At 32.5% G+C, this 21,220-nt stretch overlaps 1 protein-coding gene across 1 annotated transcript in view; it reads left to right on the top strand.

Moving 5' to 3' along the window:
- LOC111513181 (phosphoribosylformylglycinamidine synthase) overlaps nt 1-21,220 on the top strand; it is a 60,342-nt gene that overhangs the window by 32,448 nt on the left and 6,674 nt on the right. The window contains exons 5-8 of the mRNA XM_074185268.1: nt 1,750-2,148; nt 9,420-9,673; nt 15,174-15,932; nt 17,617-18,058. Of these exons, the coding sequence (XP_074041369.1) occupies nt 1,750-2,148; nt 9,420-9,673; nt 15,174-15,932; nt 17,617-18,058 (1,854 nt within the window). The remainder of the gene's footprint in view (nt 1-1,749; nt 2,149-9,419; nt 9,674-15,173; nt 15,933-17,616; nt 18,059-21,220) is intronic.

The raw sequence follows: 21,220 nt of genomic DNA, 5'->3' as shown, positions 1-21,220 counted from the left end.
CAAACAATGTTTTATTGAATTCAAAGGAATGCTAGTAATTCAATTTAGATTTTTTATAGAAAGGATTTATTATTGTGGGCATTCATTTTCTCAAATTTGCAGTTTCCTTTTCTCCCTTTCTCTCTATCACATTCGTTATAAGTTCCTAAATGTGGAAACATTTCTCAATATTAATTTTAAACTCAGATATGTTATACCTATTTTCAAAGGAGGGAATTCATCAAAACTAATGGTCCACATTCAAGTTGAATGTGATACCATAGCTATTTGAGAATATAATAACAGATTCAACCAAAATTGTTTCCAACACCATTATTCAACAGCAATATGTATTCCAATCTGAAAAATCAACAAAACTCGACCTAGTGAACTATATAGATTACTTGTCGGAGGCCATGGAGACGGGTTGGCAGGTCGGTTCAACCTACATGAACTTTTCCAAGGTGTTCGACGAGGTCAATCATTAGCTAATAGTCTCTAATGCTCAGTGTACTGCGCCTATCTGGATCTTTCTTGGGTTAAATCAGAGATTACCTGATTGGAATATTTCAGACAACTTATTGCCCACATAAATAACAGTGACGTCGAGTGTTCCACAAAGCCTCCATTTTTAACATATTCATAAACGACAAGGTCTTATTCCTCTGGTATGATTCTCCTATTTGAAAAAGATCTCAAATTACTTGCTAAGATCATCTTTCATGACGATGCCTGTAATCTCCAGAATGATCTGAATGCCATTGCAAGCTGATACTGATGAAATGGTATGATCATGAATATTGAAAAATGTCATCTTATGAGATTGTACCATTGTAAAATGCCATTTATCTTTGAATATACTATTAATGATATGGTATTAGATTTGGTTTCCAACATTTAAGATTTGAGTGTTATCTCTGAAACAAACCTGAGTTTCAACTTGCATTTTTCATATATTATAAAGAAGGCTTGGACATTTTTGAGATTCATCAATGAGTAACTGCTAATTTTACAAATATAAACTATTTGAAAGCATTGTATAGTGCCTCAGTAAGATCATACCTCGAATAGTGCTCACTCATATGCAATCCATTCTACAATATCCACTCTCTAAATATTGAACTGGTTTAGCCCGAATTTTTGAACTTTCTCAATTTCTACTTCAATTACCAGTATTGTGAACAGTTCACCAATCTGTCCTCTCCCTAAGGAAGAGACATAGATATTTATCGTTTCTCACAAATTGATTGATAAAAAGTGATAAAAAAACAGTCCTACTTTAACATCGAAAATATGTTTCAAAGTGCCATCAGACTACATTAAACTTTTCATATCCAATTCCATAGAACCAACTATGGTTACAGCATTTGTCTTTGACGTATCCAAAGACCAGCGAATGAATTCCCTCATAATAATTGTTTTACCTAAAATATATCCGAATTCAAAGCTCAGATCAAATAGCATGTCACTCAACCATCTCATCACTTAACATATCTTTAGGGATAACTTAACTTATTTGGCACGAATATAAATGATTCTATATTGTTGTTCATATATACCGAAACAGGTTATAATAAATAAAAAACTTGGTAGAAATCAGACAAAAGTTATTTTCTTTATCCTAAATTCACCTCAATATTTATTATTTTTTTATCACTGTTGGTATTGAGAAATTGTATATTGTTTTTTTGTATAGTATTTTACCAAACTATGTGTGGGAATCCCTATTGTATTTGATTATTCCCTTATTGATTGAAAAAATATTTTCAGGTGATGCAGAAATGGAGCAAAAACTGAATAGGGTTGTGAGAGCTTGTTTGGAATCAGGAAATAACAACCCAATTGTGAGCATACATGATCAAGGAGCTGGAGGAAATGGAAATGTATTGAAAGAATTAGTTGAACCTGTTGGAGGTATTATTTATGCAAATAGATTTGAATTAGGTGATCCAACGATAAATATTTTGGAAATATGGGGAGCTGAGTACCAAGAAAATAACGCTCTCTTATGCAAAGAAAAAGATTTGGACTTTCTGAAAAATATTTGTAAAAGGGAAAGATGCCCTATTAATATTGTCGGAACAGTGACTGGAACCGGAAAAGTTGCACTAGCAGTTGATGAAAGTGAATCTCAGATTCCCTTCAATTTGGATCTAGAACATGTTTTAGGTAAGAAATGGATTCAACTGATTCTTGTTTTCAATTATTTCACAAGTACCAACATATTTAAAAATACAAAAAACCTAAAAAGTAATATCACACAATATCTATCAATTATACTTAAAGAATGTTATTGAATTTATTCTTGAATAAAGAGAAATTGATATTTGGATCAATCTTACCGAAGAGTGTAAAATATCCAAAACTTACTAATACAGTTCACTGTATGATAATACTAATTATCTTTAGCAAATCCAAGAAATGAGAATGTATATAATAGGGATAAAATTACAAATAGGCAACATATATTTTAACGCCTAAATCAAATACTGATTTCTCCTCAAATTTTGAGCGATATGATTTAACTAATAGTTGTTTTGTTTGTCTTGTATTATAATCATGGACGCTATCTATTTTTATTTATTTATTCATTTGCCATTGTGGACTCCGCCTTTACCAAGACCGATTCAGTATATATTACCGATTATACAAAGCCCATAAAGTGGATAGGAAGCCCGAATTCAGGCTTCCTAATTTTTCTCATTTAAATTGTAATTATATATGTCCAGCGACATCTCACAAATGTATAGTTAACTCAGTTAGTGAATAACATGTCATACTCCCACTCCACAGTAAAAGATTCATTATAAATCACATAGATGTCTCAAAAAACATGTTTTTAGGAAAAAGGCCTGGGCTTCAAAATGCTGTATTTTTTCTAAAAATATACACGTTTAGTTCATCGTTATTGCCACTAGTAAGCGTGTTGCTGAAATGTATATACAATTGATATATAATACGGATTTTAGGAAGCTTGATATCTGAAGACCAAAACGAGCACATAAATATTGCACGCAACGATGGAAATCATAGAATAATTAACTGGTCTTACACATTTCGAAACATACATTAATATCAATGGATAAATGATGAAAAGTGAATTATTTCACTAGTGGGAAGAAGTTTTTCATTACTTCCTGAATATTTGATACTTTTTGTTGTTGACCATTCTTAAGAAAAACACATTTTGTCACATTTTTTTTTAATCGAGATTCATTTTGATTAGAATCATTCTAATTTTCATACTATTGCAAATAGGTCGTAATGGCTGAAATTTAAATATTTTTTAAAAGTTTTTATCAGGTTAATCAAAGATGGGGGCCTATTTTGATATGAAAATGTTATAATGGTACTAAAAGACTTTTTTTTCATGTATTATATTCAAAACGTTTGAAATGAAAATACATCAACGGAAAATAAAAAAATGAAATAAGACATATGAGCACATACATAAAAAAAATTAAGTTTATTCCATGTGGTTTCTGTTACCTACTCTTGAGAAGCCTCATTTCTTCCTAAATTTCTTCGAACGAACAAATTTTTCAAAGTATTGCAAGACAATGTCTTTTTCTCCTTTAGTCCAAAGAATACGTCCACCAGAATCGTGATTTTATTGCTGTTTTCTAAAACTGTATACTTCTTTTTTTGATAATCTCTTTTTGAGAATTTTTTCAGTAACACACTTTCTATAAATATCATTTTCCGTATCCTAGTATTGTTCTCTGAATGTTTTTTTTTCCTTCACACGATTTTGAAAATTCCCTACTTTCCAATAAATAAACATTTAGTTCCTTAGGGTCGAATGTTTCAACATTGTTACTATCATCTTCATCATCATCAGAACTGTAGTATATATCTCCGTCAAATTCAAGTTCATTCAATGATTTTCCTCGAAAGTATTTTCCTTTTCATTTCTCAAGTAATAATAGAACCTCCACTACCTTCGTAGTCTGATATATGTCGTGGCGCAATCTAAAAGGATCACATAAAATAAATTGATAAACTATTGCTAGATACTATCAAAGCTGAATACAAAAATTTAGGTTTGTACGATATGTGAAAACCTCACTGAAAATATGTGATGAAACACTTTATTGTGAGATTTTCACTAAACAAAAAATATAATACATATTTCACTAAACCCGCAATAGCTTCTTCAGTCGTATGAGTATAGACACGCCAAAACTGCACCTCCATTATTTACAATTTTAATTAAACTCCGAAAATAGGGCTCTGCACCGCCATTACGGTACACCACATAAAATATTTTTACAGTATCAAATATAAATTTCAAGATAAGGCTGCTATCTATCTGAACACTTCATTAATTGAAGTCTCGTTCGAAGAAATAAACTACCTTGATTTTCCAAAAAATTATACAACGATAACTAGCAAAGTTTTTTCCGAATTTTTCACAAATGGTAATATAAAAAGTTCAAATAATGGGTTCAAAAAAGTAGTTGCTTCTTGGACCCATTTTAATCAATATTTATTTGAGATCATAAAATGAAAGTTTATAAAATGAATGTATTTTGCTTATTATGATTTTTTTAAAGTTGATAATTATTTGAATATTTGAAAATTGATGTGGATTTTTCTTTATTTTATATTATCATTGTTTTCACAGCTAGCAACACTGGTATAGTCTGATAAATGTACTAGTTAATACCATATAAAACCTCCCACATAAAAATTAAGATTAGACTACTTATTATACCACGCCGCCCATACCATACAAAGAAACTGCCGACGTTCGGTAACTATTTAGTTTTATGCCATTCCAATTGTCTTCGAATATACTATAATTGATGCTAAGTACATTTATTTACATTATTCATTTTAGTATATTAGTTGTGAAAGTAATGATTTGAAAAATATTCTGATTATAATTTTCACATCGGGAAACAAAAGGCTTGGTTTTTTACTTCTCCATCATCATTCAAATAAATGTAGGAAACTAATGTTATAATATAATGTGATTATAACATAATAATATATTTCAATTGAAAACGTTAATTGGCTTTTCTCAACATGGTTACAATTTTTTCATAATCAAATCAATTGTTTGTTGAGTTGAACATGTTGGACAAAATATTTAATATATTAACAATGAGTTGAAAACCCAGGAAGAACAATTGCTTTCACTTCCAGGTTGGTAATAAATAATGAGCTGGCATAATAAATGGAAGATAAACTACAATTGAACCATCTGGAAGATTAAACCAGCAACAATTTCTTCAATTTTTGCTATCAGGCAGCCTTACTTGAATTGAATAAGTATCTTTAAATTTGCGCAGAAATATGTGGATTCCGTTAAGTGTGGCTAAATCCTATTTTGCCCATCAAGTACGTAAAAACGTTAATTTCCAACAAATTCCTACGAAAGAAAATGAAAGGAAGGGTGAAGGGTCGGAAGAATCTCTTGGACACCGTGGTTTCCGGATCTGAATCCTCTTCATTTTTCCTTTACACTACATTAACAAGCAATAATAAAATATAATGTTTAACAAAAGTTGCGGGAACAAATTATTCATTGGATGCAAGAAACAATGAAAAAATCGTCCAGCATTTTTAAATCCCCAAGGAAACTTCATTCGATGATACAGGCTATGCAGCAGAGCTGAAAAAGCATTTCTGGCTTCCATTGTCATTATTATGTTTAATTGTATGATGTTCTTTTTTTACTTGAGTTCTTATTAACCAACATTTTTTATTGTTACAATCTATCTGAATATTCCAGGTTAGAAATGAAAAAAAATTGACTGTTGTTTCGGAATAGTCCTTCAAATTATTGCAATTTTTTGAAGAATAGAAATTCAAAAAGAAATTAAGGATGCAAAATCATATTACTCACGAGTACTTCTTTAAAAAAACTCATGAAAAATATACTTCGGTTTATTTTGAGAAATTATTGAGGAACAGTACGCTAGGTTATGAAAACTTTTTTATCAGAAATCTGTTCAAAATAAAAATCTGTTTTTCTATTACTGCACTTTAAGGTACTAGTGAATTCAATGGACACCATTTTTTTGCATTATTGATGAGGTGATTTACTTCACACCAGTATGTAAATTCTTTTATTACAGTATCTATTTTGGCCTGTACCTGATTGATAGTTTCAGCTGTAACAACGATTGTTGTGTCGTCTGCGTATACGAAAGTACGTCCTTGACTGATGTTGTTAGAAAGGTCGTTGACATACAGCAGAAATAGCAGTGGCCCAAGAACCCCACCTTTGGGTGTGCCAATCTTTATATCAAAATTTTCGGAGAACTGCTTCTCAACCTACACCTTAATAGATCTACCGGACATATATGGCTCGATCCATTTTTGAATTGTACCTCGGATGCCTAGGGATTCCAGTTTTATTAGTAGATACCTAGGGTTGATTGTGTCAAATGCACGAGACAGGTCAAAGAATACTCCAACCACAAGCTTATTTTCGTTGATGCTATCATGTGTATATTGTATAAGATCTGCTGAGGCTGTTTCGACAGAATAGCCAGGTCGGAATCCAAACTGTCGTGGGGTTAATAAATTATGTTTAGTTAGGTATGATGTTATTTGATTATAGACTGCCATTTCCATAATTTTGGAAAAACAGCTCAGCAGACATATCATTCTGTAGTTTTCCACGCATTGGGTATCCCCATTCTTGAAGACCGGAACTGCTTTTGATATTTTCAATTTATTTGGAAACACTCCACTAATGACAGAGTGATTTATAATAATGGCTAATGTACTTAAGATATTGTCAATGGACTATTTCAGTAGAATTGCTGGTATTTCATCTAAGCCAGTGGAAAATTTCTTTTTCAAGTCTAACAATAGATTTGATGTCATGTTCAGTCACAGGAGCAAAGAACATAGAATTCGGAATTGTGACGGGTGATTTTGTGCACAGATCAACGGGGAGGTTAAGAGAGTCTAGCTTCTCTCTGACAGAATTTGCAAAGTATTTCCCAAAAATATTTGCTACCTGTGTTTTATCTGCTAATATTTCATTATCTACATTTAATGTGAATTCCTGTTTTTTATTTTTTACATGGTTAGTCTTGATATTTACCAAATTTCACAGACCCTTTGCCATGTTATCAGAGGAGGCAACTGTACTGGAATAATAGTTCTTTTTTATACAAGAAATTTTGTTATCAATTTGCTTCTTAGTTATTTTATAATGATTATTAATAGTTTGGTCATTTGAATGTTTCCGTAGCCAGTTCAGTTGTTTGATATTTTCTAATTCTTCATGAAGTTCTCTTGGGAATGGTACTTTCTCGGTTTTGGTATGTTTCTTTGGTTTAATTTTTTGTTTAGGAATTGTTACATCCAAACAGTCAAAATTGATTTACATACCTAGGTACCTATCTCAAAGTAAAACAAAACATTCCAAAGAAAATGGTGCTAAATTGGAATAATACAGTTTCCATTAAAAAAAAAAACATGAAAATGTTATTAAATCCGAATATTTCTCTGTAGTACTACATTAAAAATTCAAAAATTGAAAATCCTCCGAGAAAAACTATATTATTTCGACAAGCTACGGTTCTCTACCACAACTTTGTATTGCACATACCATTATTTTTGGGGGAAAAAGCACTATTTTGATTTGATACACTTTTTCTCGTGATAAAATTGTTGCGATAGACGTTATTAATCACTAAATTGGATTTAATACATTTTTGAACGGAACTGTGACATTTGTACTCGTAACAAGTTGTGTTGATTCTGCTTTGAAAGGGATATGGGCCTTGGTTACCCCCACACGCGCCATCAAATGACGCCATCTATAGGATTTACATTTAATTTACAATAATGCAGTTTTGCTAGGGAACAGAACTTATGTTTAGAAGTTGATTTTTGAAATAATCTCGAAAATTAAAAAAAATTGAGATAAAACACTTTTGAAAGGGATGTGCAATATGATGAATATAAATATATATAAATAAATATATACACATTACACACTACACTTAGAGGCTCAAGTCATGTGGAGGTATTCTCAGATTATTTAAAGAGCGCATTGTCCTATCACTCTCAGTATACTTATCTATATTTCTTGTAACTAGCTCAAAATTGGTTTTGACAAAATTAAGCAACCTAAATATATATAAATAATGAAGTGGTAATATCCTTTATTTTATAGAGGTCTGCAAGGCTCCAAGGAATGAGTTATCAACATACACCTCACATTACGTTTTTGTAAGAAAAACTTCATTGCTAAGGGTGTCCCCCAAAATATCAATCCATAAGATAGGGTTGACCGTATTTGGTTGAAGTAGAAAACTCTGAGTACCTCAAAGTCAACTAGATCATTAAATTTTCGTATTAAATAGCACATTCTATTCAATTTTCTAATTGTTCCCGTGATATAACATTCAAAAGATAAATTTTCATCATTTTCTATCCCCAAGCATACGGGAACCGATTTTAAAGCAAGTTTAATGTACACATATGATTGGAGTATTGCAGAGCTTCCGTTTTACTATTTTTTCCTCCACTGAATCTTGAGATGATCTCTACTAGTTTCAAACAGTTCTTCACAATTTTTTCAGACAGTCCTTTTCTAAAGAGTGTTGATTTTCAACCAGCCTAGAGGATAAAGTATTGATCAATTCAATAAGTAGCATTAATGAAGCTCATGATCTGGGTGTATCTTTGATAAATCTCTGACCTTTATTCCTCATATGAATTATATAATTAGTAAGTCTCTACAACTACTGGGTTTTATTTGTAAGAATTCTATTGACCTGAATATAAACTCATTGAAATGAGTATATCTTGCCTATGTGAGATCGATTCTAGAAAATGCTTCAGATAAAGGTTTCCTTATTATTCTGTACATGTAAATAAAAAAGATTTGGTCCAGAATCAATTTTTAAGTGTCTGTGTACTTACTGTGTACAATTATTTTGAATCCACTCACTCTAGAGGAATGTAAGGTCACTAATTATGGATATTCAAACCCAATGTCACCACTCATGCAGCTCGGGAATTCTTTTAAGGGTGAATCCATAGAAGTTAGCTTTGCTCAATTGACAAAAATCATTCTCTAAATTTTTCAAGCCTACTTTCTACTTGACATATTGCATTGTTAGCTTAGGTTGAATTTGTCTCTATTGTATAATTTTCCTCTAAAAGGAATTTTTCCCTATTTAATGGAAAAATGAATAAATAAATAAATGAATATTTTTTGGGTGTTGTAAGGTGTTTTTCAAAGTACTCTTCATGTTTTCATGCATGTCCGAAAGTTCCCTGGCATGGCAGACCAGTCTCCATGTCACTTTTGGGTTTATCAATGCATAATCATGTAAGATATTAGTATGTGAAACAATTTATGGCAAGCAGTTGCTTAATCTCACCCTTCCAACTATTTTTTGTAAGCATTGTGCAATAAGATTAGTTTTGAACTCTCCCTATTCATATTCATTCTGTTTCAGGTAAAATGCCACAAAAAGTATACAATCTTGAACGAAGTGTTATGGTCTATGAAGACCTCAAATTTCCGGAAGCTTTATCGATATATCAGTGTCTTGAACGAGTATTAAGGCTACCTTCAGTGGGAAGCAAAAGATATCTCACAAACAAAGTAGACCGATGTGTAACCGGACTAATAGCTCAACAACAATGTGTTGGTCCGTTACATACACCTCTAGCTGATGTGGCGGTTACTGCAATTTCTCACTTTGGATATGTAAGTAATGCTATTGAAAACTATATAATATAATTTATGAAAAATTACGTGAAATTGAAGTTTCAGAATCATTAGAATACTATTTCATCATAATCCGATCAATAAATAATGACACTCATTTAGAAAAAAGGAGTTTTTATAAACGATATTCTTTTATCCATAATTTCAGAAGTTTGATACCTAGTGAATGAAAAACGTAACTTTCAGGGAGTTCTTGTATGTATTTATTCAATAAGATAACACTCATTTCAACAATATTATCGCTCATAAACGATATTCTTTTATCCATAATTTCAGAAGTTTGATACCTAGTGAATGAAAAACGTAACTTTCAAGGAGTTCTTGTATGTATTTATTCAATAAGATAACACTCATTTCAACAATATTATCGCTCCTAGGTATGAAAAATGAAACCTCAGTAGGTCTCAATGTGTGATGTGGAAAACGAAACTTGTTTTCAATAAGAGAAGTTTATCGATGAAAGCTTTGTTTGAATATCTGCAAAGTATTCAAGGACTTCTGTGATATCTTCTATAAGTAGAAAAATTTCATATGACTGCATAAAGGAGCTAAATATATTGTTTTTTATTTTCATGTTTTCAAAGAGGAACCTCAATAATAATAATAGAATGTATTCATCAATCAAAGATTATACAAGGCATCTTACTGTAATGAATCTGCCTAAGACATTTAATTCTTTAATTCGTTACAATATATACACACATGTATAAAATCAATCAAATAAGACAAAAAAATAAAGTAGTCTACATATAAATTGTTGTAGTGTATAGTTACAAAACAAAATAAAATATACATAGAATAGTCAGTTTCACAATGATAAGGTATCAAGAAATATAAAATTCCTCAACATTATAAAATACTTTTTCAAGAAGGAAATATTATTCAGATGCTTTGGTGAATTTTCAGGCTGATAACCTTACATAGGGTTGTGTACGTATGAGTGTCCTCATTTATCATTGGTTCATTTTGGTGTCTTTTAATGTACATAAACAGCTCAAGAATATATAAACATAAAAGGATTTGTATTTGGAGTTTCTTGAATAAAGGTTTACATGTTATAGTTGGATGAGCATGACACATTATTCTTATTATCCTTTTTTGAGATACCTCTTTCAAAGTGACGAGGACTCCCAAAAGATTACACCATATTTCAGAATAGGCTGAACCATCCCAAAATATAATAATTTCAGGAAGACTGCTGTTACATAGCATGTAGTACTCAGTTTTGAACATACAGTGTTTATGTGTGTTTCTCATGTTAGCTTACTATCCAAAGTAATATCTAAGAACTTGATGGTTTCCATAGATTGTATAGATTCACCAGATAAGTTTAAGTATAGGTCATAATTTGGATTAATGTTTTTTTGGCAAAAACCGGACATAATTGTTTTTTTTTCTATTCAGGATAAGGCCATTCTCAAATCTATATCTTCCTATTTCATTAGATGCCTTGTTGCTAATTTTGTTAATTGGTCATTGTTGTTGTGTTACTTCAGAATATTAGTGTCAGCAGCATATTATTGTTTGATTTGCGGAGGTAAAGGTGTCATCAATGCTACTTAGAAGGGCTATGAACTATAGGGACCCTAAGATAAAACCCTGTGGATTCTTGTATTCATTATTCTTGAATCTGATTTCACATTATTCACTGTTATTCTCTGTGTAATATTTGTTGAGTATGATGTGTGGCCCATTGAAGTGTAACACTCCTAACCCTTCCAATTTCATTATTAACAAATTATGATCCATAGTATCAAAAGCATGACTGAAGTCATAGAACAGTACTAGAACATTATTTCTATCACTAAGTGCACTGTGGATAAACTCGAGGCAATCAGAAATTTCTGAGCTGGTTGATTTTATGTTTACGGAAACCATTCTGATTTGCTGGAAGGAGCTCAGTGTTCCAAGTACTTGGTCAATCTATCACAATGAGATGGTTAGAATAGTTCAGCGATTTGATTATATATGCCAATAGCAATATAGTTGTGTATGTTACAAGGAGAACCCTTATTTTCAAATACAGGTACATATACATTTTGATGGAAATATTCCAGCTGATAAAGATTAATTTAATAAATATTATATAATTTCTACTAAAGAGTACAGACAGGTTACAGCTGCGAAAGATTACTTCAATAAATATTATATAATTTCTGCTACAAGAGTACAGACAGATTACAGATAATTTTTCCATTTACGTCATCTATGCCAGCAGACTGTTTAGCTGTTGTCTCATTTATTGTGAAGATTACTTTTATGGGTGTCACTGGTATTAGGAAAAAGCTTTCATCTATAAAAGCGTTTTCAATAATTCTACCATTATTGAGAAGAATCTATGAAATAGTCATTGATAAAGTTACTTCTCATTATTGGATCAATGATTGTCTTTTTTTGATTATCAAAAAAAATTCACAATAATGATAAAGTGACATTCATTTGATTTAGGATTTGTGGAAAATAAAAAATTGAGAAAAAGGAAGTATCTCTGAAGAATACTTCCTTCAGGGATACGACCATATCTACTACATATGTACGGAAAATATGAGTATTTCCAACACGACAGGGTTCCACCACATCGCAGGAGAATGTGCAGAGATTTTCTCAATACAACTATGCCAGGAAGATGGATAGGAAATAATGGCCCTATCGAATGGTCAACACGTTCTCTTCTAGATTTTTCATTGTGGGACTTCATAAAAGATGAAGTAATCAGAACAAATTTTGAAAATATTGAGGAATTGAAATATTCAATCGGAAGAGCCTGCATGGCTATCATTCCAAGACCAAGGCAGTATGGAATCTGGTCAAATCTTTTACTGGTTCGGACACTAAGAGATCTATGTCAGTATCGGAAAACATTTCTCCAGATGAAACTAATAAAACACAAGCTCTAAATGAGGTGAATCAGTACTTCATTAATAACTGCACAGCTTTGAATAGTGTAAATAAGAGCAATAAGTATTTAGAGCCCCCATCTTTTGATAAAAGCATATTCTTTCTCCCTCTAGAGAATAATAATCTTCTAAGTGATATGTAGAATGAATTTAGAAGAAAGAAATCTACTACTCGAGCTAACTATCAAGCTCTATGTAAGGTAATTGAATCTATCAATAGTAAAAAGGCTACAACAGCTATCAATCTGGACTTGTCCAAGGCTTTTGACAGTGTTGACCTTAGACTACTGATCACAAAACTGTCGATCTACTGTATCAGAGGGCTGCCACTCGAACTAATTACGTCCAATTCGAAAAATAGACAGCAATGTGTTACTTAAAGGGATACTGATAGAAATCTAATGAAATCAGAAATGCTATATATTGTGAGAGGTATATCCCAGGGGTCAGTGTTGGGCCCGGTATTATACATTCTTTACAGTAACAATGTGCCTGAAGTTGTTGATGAACTGTTCTGTGGTTTTCAGTTCAACCGATCACAACTACCTACAGGCAAATCTCTTTTTCAAGCTAAAGATTCTGGAGGAGTACTTTACATCACACAATCTCAAACTGAACAAAAACAAGACACAAATCATATCTTTTACCCAAAACGGCACAAATAATACTTTTAGTGATGGCATAACTATTTTAGAACCAGTGAGCCAACTTTCCTTTTTTGGAATTATAATTGACTCAAAGCTGGACTGGAAGAGCCACATAGATAAAGTGGCAATACAAATGTCAGGGCTATGCCCTGAAAATAATTACACAAAATATTTTCACTGAGGCTGCGATGTTAGCATATAATGGTTATATTCAGAGTCACATCAGATATGGCATTATGTTCTGGGGAATGTCTGCACATACACAAAAAATATTCATATTGCAAAAACGGTGTCTCAGAAAAATATTCAACCTTTCTCACAGAGAAAGCTGTAAAAAATATTCATAGAGAAAAAATATTAACACTAACAGGTCTCTATATATGAATCTGTGGTATTTGTCAAAGATAATATATCTCTTTTTGCGACTTATGATAGGAACCATACACACAACACACAAAACAAAAATATACCTTTTTCAATCAATATTTATAATAACGACCTGAATCTCTCAGAACTTTGTCTTCTATGATCATGAAGAATAAATTGAAAACTTTGCTTCTTTCCAAAGCTTATTATTTGCTGGAAGAATTCTTTAATGACAATTTAAACTGATGTTGTTCGCGTTGAATATTTCATGCTGTATCATTCTGCATTGTGATGTAGTTTAGTCTCTTTTGAACCCTACATATAGATGTATATGTTCATGTTCTGCATCTAATATAATAATATTACATTAAGTATATTGACTATGATAACCTTGTTATTCACACATCTGTGGCCATTTATATTCTTAACCAATATTAATGATATTGCCTCATGATTTTCTACTACTTCTGTAATGTTTACTGTAATTGACATGTTCTACACCTGAAAAGGTTTTTTATTACAAAGAACTAATAAAGAAGATCTATCTCCATCTATCTATTTATCTATCATTTCACAGATGTTAGATAACTGCCACAAGCATACTATTTTTAAAGCAAGTATTTGTTTAAGAAATGATTGAAGACAATTTGAACATTCAATGTGATATCGCGTGAGACGGTAAAAAATGTAACGTGTGGTATTCTGTTATGATGTTCATTTTCTACGATTTCTTATTTCGTTACATTCTCTTTCGCAACTGCTTCTTTTCAATGTGGTGTATTACGATACTATCAACTATGTGATTGCAACGATATTTAGAAATTTTATTTCTCATTGAAAAAAGAGTTAAATGATGGAATTTTGATGAAGTGTTTTTTTAAAGAAACGTCGAGAAATACATATGTTGTAATATGTGAATGAATTCGTAATTACAATGACTACCAAAATGTACAAGTTCGTATTAAAAAAATATATTGATGATGGATTTCAATGAACGAAACGTCGAAAAATGGGTTGGACCAGATTATGAAAAACATGAAATACAGCAAAATTATTGAAAATGGAGGCGGTAGAGCAAAAAAATGAAATCTGTCATTTTCAAAGTCCAATTTGTCATCTTCTGGTGATGTCTGGATTTTAAACTTAGTCTAGTGAGGATCAAAAACACTTCCCATGTAATTTATTTACTAATAAACTTGTGCAATTAAAAATTCAAAACTACCAAATCGTTTGTGTGATTGGAAACAAGTCTATTCTTTATTTTTCTGTTCGACATTTTTTTCAAGTAATCTTAGAGATTTAAAATCTCAAAGTATATTCAATCATTTTTTATTTTAAGTTCCAGTTTTGATTTACCGTTTTTTATGCTCTGTTCGTACTTGGTTATGTTGTAGTTTTGAATTATTGGTTTTTTTCCTACTACAAACATGTATGTTTCTTGGAAAAATTAATCGTCATTATCATTATTATTATTTTTGTTATAATTTCTTATAATACTTCAATGTGCCATTGGGAATGATATTTATATGAAATGGAATACTTGATAAACATTTTACTTTATCTTTCCAGGAAGGTATTGCTTCATCCATAGGCGAGCAGCCACTCAAAGGCTTGGTTAATACCTCTGCAGGAGCTAGAATGACTGTTGCGGAAGCACTCTCCAACTTAGTGTTTGCTACTATTTCTGATATAAGAGATGTAAAATGCAGTGGTAATTGGATGTGGGCAGCAAAATTACCAGGAGAAGGTTCCTTGCTTTTTGATGCTTGTAAGGCTATGTGCGAATTTATGTCAGAATTAGGCATAGCTATAGACGGAGGTAAAGACTCTCTCAGTATGGCAGCTAGAGTTGGGAAAGAAACAGTTAAGGCACCTGGAACTCTTGTTGTGTCTACTTATGCTCCTTGTCCGGATATAAGAAAAATTGTAACACCTGACTTCAAAGCTCCCTCAATGGGAAAAACAGGAATTTTGATTTACATTGATTTGTCACATGGTGACAATAGATTGGGAGGCTCAGCACTTGCCCAAGTATTTGGTCAACTTGGTAGAGAAAGTGCAGATGTTCATTGCGCTCAAGAATTGGTAAATGCATTTAGAGCCACTCAAGAGCTCATAAAGGATGGATCTGTTTTATCAGGACATGATGTCAGTGATGGTGGTGTAATTGTTTGTTTATTAGAGATGTGTTTTGCTGGTATGTGCGGGATGGAAATCAACATTCAACATAGACAAGGAAAGCCCATCAATATTTTGTTTTCTGAGGAAGTTGGATGGGTTCTGGAAATTTTAGAGAAAGATGTGGCTCACTGTATGAATGTTTTCAAGGTAAGCAAGCTGATGTTATTTACTCATTCATTTCAATTATTTATGCCCAATTATAAAACTTACAAATCTTAAGGCCTTCTGTGAACACACGAAATCCCATGAATTAACAACATTCTGATTCTAATGGTGAAGTATTTGGATTCTTGTGTGGTTAGTGTTGCATATGTTCAACATGTTCACAATCTTCCTGAGAAGCAATACATTAAAGAGTAAACATTGAAAAATCGGGACACGATTAAACTGAAGCTGAAACTGAAAGTTCCTATACAAAACCTATATTCACAATTACGTTTCTTCATCGTAAAGATAGTACTAGAAGAGGCGGACTTTGACGGTTCAACAATATTCTATTCAAGCTCTTCGTTCACTTCCTCATTTAACGGAGTTCAAATATAGGGAGAAAGAAGATATTACCTCTGTTTAAAGGAAGAAGTGTTACCAGTATCGATCACTTGTAATACTCATATAACACATCCCCGCAGTATTCCATTGGCTCCATTGGCTATCAATTTTACTCAATACAATTACATTATCATTTGCGTCCCCGAACGTCCAAAAATTTTTGAAAGTAGGAATGTATCCATATCTTTCAAAAAATCGTTTCATAATATATATATATATATATATATATATATATATATATATATATATATATATATATATATATATATATATATATATATATATTGGCATCTGTACTAAAATCATCACATGTACTCCCATTCTCAGCCTTGATCACATAACTATTTCTAAAATGATGGTGTGCTCATTTTCCAAGTTATTACCAATCTGATTGACCTATAATTGTTCAGACCAGAATTAGGCAAACCAAGAAAGTTCATTTTATGTATTATTACGTTGAAATATGGACGTGTGTCACGTTCAAAAGGTAAAAATAATAATTTCATTTATGTTTTTCCATATTGCATAACAACATCAAATCAAGTTTTCCAAGAATACGACCTGTTGAATTGACGAGATACCATACAGACCACCTGATGTTCTTGTGAACTGTTTCCCTGCCGGCCACATTCACATCGATATTTAGTAACATCTGGCTTTCTGCATCAGAAAAAATTTTTTCCTTTCTTATCCTTACAGGCTCATAACTCATTGAAGTTATGAGCCTGTAACTCATTAAAGTTATAAGCCTGCCTCTTGCAGTTCCAACAAATGATGCTATCCATCTTGGTTACTTCTTGAATAATTATTAACTTGATTTCTCCTTCTCTCACTCCAAACGTAATATCTTTTGAGAGTTAGAATGATTTGATGCTGTATGTTTTTTTTTTTTTTCTAATTTTTTGCATTCACTCATCAAATCTAAACTTAGGCCAGTTCATATAATCGAGAATTTAGACTATTAATATGCTAAGGATCCATATTTTGACTAATGGTTTTCAATTGTTCACACTTGGCTAAACAATAAACTGAGTATCTGACCAAAATATTAAACTCATCATTCAGATCAAAGGTGAAAGGTGAATACTGCTCTCACAGCAACTGTGAACCCAAACATGTCGAGCAACTTTGTTCCCAAAGAAGGTCGATTAAAAGTTGATCTCTAATTATTATTCTGAATGTAGGGCTTCATAATTTTAGCATAATCTTACTCAAGTGGTTTTAATTGCAAATATTCCTACATTTTTCAGAGCTAATCAGTGTTTTTTCAATTTTTTTCCAGAACCATAATGTACCCGTGTTTAAAATAGGCAAAAGTGTTGGTTATGGCATTAAATCGAAAATAGGTATCACAGTTAATAATGCTTGCCTGGAAAGTACAGTACTTCCTCTTATGAAGATGTGGGAAGAAACAAATTATAAACTAGAGCTGCTACAGACAATAGAATCTTGTGCTGATTCAGAATTTTTCTCTCTTTCTGAAAGGAAAGGTCCTAAATATGTTCTGACATTTGATCCTGATGAAGACACCGGTATTGAAAGTGGATTGTTTTCTGTAGCTGTGATAAGAGAGGAAGGAACAAATGGAGACCGAGAAATGGCAGCTGCATTTGTGAGAGCAGGTTTCAGAGTTTGGGACATTACGATGCAAGATTTAATAACTGGTGCCACTAGTCTAGACTCTTTTCGAGGTGTCATTTTCCCAGGCGGATTTAGTTATGCAGGTAAATTTCATTCCAATCATTCCCTCAAAAGGGAAACATTTTTCATATTATAACTATCAACACTATTTTGTAAAAAGTCGTTTCTTTTGACAATAATGTATGTGTTAGTGGCAGATGAATTTCAGAAGATAACGCAAGCTGAACATTTATCATTCTCCATTAGAAGTAGCATAGTATTACATTTGAAAGGGTTTTTGATTCACTCTAATGGCTGATTTGTTTAAAAGTGTGAACTAAGTCAGGGCTGGAGTGTGTAGGTTGAGAGGAGAGTAGTGCTCACAAATACTCTTTGTGGGATTATTCACTACATTTGGATACTATTGAAATGGTCAGGGTTTCTTGTTGGATGTAATGAATGATTACAGGTTCATTATGGCACTTATATTTCATGCTTTTACATGCTTTATATTAGCTTCACCTGTATGTATGTATTATGCTTGTTTGTATGTATGTATGCTTGTTTGTATGTATGTATGCTTGTTTGTATGTATGTTTGTTTGTAACTCTCAACCTCGGGATCTGTATTGACAAAATTATCGACATTATTGCTTGATCTATTCGTGGGCAGATGGCGCTGTACGTAACCCGCTTGATATTTCTTGATCTATTCGCGGGCAGATGGCGCTGTACGTAACCTACTTGTTAGGTTGTTCAAAACAAAATCAAAATAATAAATATCGTTTAAAAAACTAAAAAACACGCATTTATAGCATATGAAACTTAAAAGTAAAAATAAATATAGTTCAAAAATTTAAAAAACCCGCTTTTAAAGAACCTCAAACTAAAAAGTTAAAAATAAATATAGTTTAAAAAAACTGGCTTTAGCTTTGGCTGAATCTGGCACTCTAGTACTAGAACGTTGTTTGTTCAAGGCTAATAGGGCTTGTCTGCTGTCAGTGCAGATTGTTATGTTTCTGCCAGAAATTCCTTTCTTTCTGGCGATTGAGATACCAGTCAGTTCTGTTTGGACCGTGCTGGTATTTCTTCCCATTCCCCACTTAATTCTTAGGCTTAGTGATCTGGAGTACACTCCACACTCTGAGCCTTCTTTGGTTTTTGAGCCGTCTGTATAAATCCGTATTGCATTTGTATCATCCGACTCTATGTTCTGCTTAATTTGTATTTTGAAGGGTTTATTAAACACAAACCTGGGTTCAATTGCATCGCTTGTTGCGCAGTAAGCCTCAATTGACCCATTCCTACTTCGAGGTTTACACCAGCCGTGCGCAATCGTACCATGGCCATCAACGCAACCTCCTTAACGTACAGATCAAAAGGGGTCAGACCCGTTATTAATTCCATTGCCGCGGTTGGTGTTGTTCTCATGGCTCCTGTGATGTTTAAACAAGCCATTTGCTGTATTTGGTATAATTTTTCGATGGCCGTTGCTTGTAGAACTTTTCATCCTCATGCAATGGCTCGATACATTAACATAGGTCTTATTATTGCAGTGTAGATCCAGGTGACCACACGGAGTGAAAGACCCCATGCGCGTCCCGCTGTCCTCCGACATTGCTCATAAGCCACGTATGCTCTTTTTGCTCTACTCTGTAGATGAGAGTTCCATGTTAGCTTCCTGTCGAGGATAGTACTAAGGTATTTTACCTCTTCAGAGAAGTTTAGTTTGCTTTTGAAGATTTCGGGAGGTTTTAAGCCCGTTAAGCTTCTTTTCCTGGTGAAAAGGACCATCTCAGTCTTCTTGGGATTGATCGACAGTGAGTGTTCCTTACACCAGGTTTCTATTAATTTGAGCCCCTCCTGCGCTCTATCGCAGAGTGTGTTTACAAATTTGCCGGTCTGCAAAATAACTATGTCATCTGCGTATGCAATTGTGTAGAATCCATTTTTGTTAAGGTGATTAATCAGGGTATCCAGAACTATGTTCCAGAGAAGGGGTGATAAGACCCCTTCCTGTGGACATCCCCTTCAATAATAGATATTAACAGATTGAAATAGCAGATATTCAGATCCAATAGTTGAGGTGGGACAACTTTTTAGTGAAGGTGAATAGCAAAATTCTACTGTGGGATTCCTACGATGGGTTTGGTTGGTAACTTAGTCAATCAAATAACAATTATGAAAATATTGATTGTATGAATAGATCTCCTACATTTATAAATGTATTGCATTTATAAATATAAAAGAATCTTGTAGGCTTAGGTGTGATCTATAATAACTGGTTTATTGTTTCACATCGTATATAGTTTTTTTTTTTTTGGGTAGACACTGCAATTATTTCAGGTGTGTTCGTGTTCTGGATAGGCTATGTTCATAACTTCCGCGTTAGCTACTATCATGGCTACTCACGTTTCTGTCAGTCATGTTCACAACTTTATAACTATCTGAAATAAACTTAATGTACAACAATTGCAGTGAAATTTAATGTTATTTAGGTATCTATTGTGAATTTATTTCTTTGTATTACTAATTTTTGGCACTATGTTTTGAGTCTATGGGAGGATGGTACTTATTTCCATTGTTGCAAACCTAATTGCCATTATACTCACTTGTTATACTCACATCACAGTTTTTTTTAGTTTGCAAAAATATTAAATGAATTACATATCATTTGATCAAGTTAAGAAATAAATAAAGGTAGATCTGGAACCTGTGGAGTGGAATAAATCAAAAACAAGCACTTTTCCCAATCGCCAGAACGGTATACTCTTCTCGACGCGCGTTTCTTCAACCAAGTTCGCATCTTCAGGAGAAGAGTCGCGCGCCGAGAAGACTATCGAAAAAATCGAATAATAAATGTCCTGGATGAAAAAGAAAAAAACTCTAAAAGATCATTATAATATAACCTATCTGAAACAGAACAACAAAACTATGTAGTTATGGAGTTAGAGTGATACACGTTATAAATGATTTGAAACAAATCCCCGCTATTTTATAAACATTACGAAACTCTGTATTGGAAATCACCAAGAATAATCAAATCATATAGTAAAGTTTTTATCGAAACATATTCGAAATGCAGAAGATGTGAGTTACTGGTGAAAAAATGTGGCTGAAGTAATAGTGGTTTTCGATCGATTGATGTTACAAAAGATATTTATATTTGCTCCCTGCAGTTTTTAGGAAAAAATATATCAACTAATTAATAAGGAAGTTCATAATTGTTAGAACAATAACAATATTTTCGAAAATATGGTTTTAAAT

The sequence above is a fragment of the Leptinotarsa decemlineata genome, unplaced genomic scaffold (assembly GCF_025532065.1).
Source record: "Leptinotarsa decemlineata unplaced genomic scaffold, Ldec_3_MD MMD2_tig00026369_RagTag_RagTag, whole genome shotgun sequence".
Lineage (NCBI taxonomy): Eukaryota > Metazoa > Arthropoda > Insecta > Coleoptera > Chrysomelidae > Leptinotarsa > Leptinotarsa decemlineata.
The sequence above is the reverse complement of the archived record's forward strand: the minus strand, read 5'-3'. Positions and strand labels throughout refer to the sequence as shown.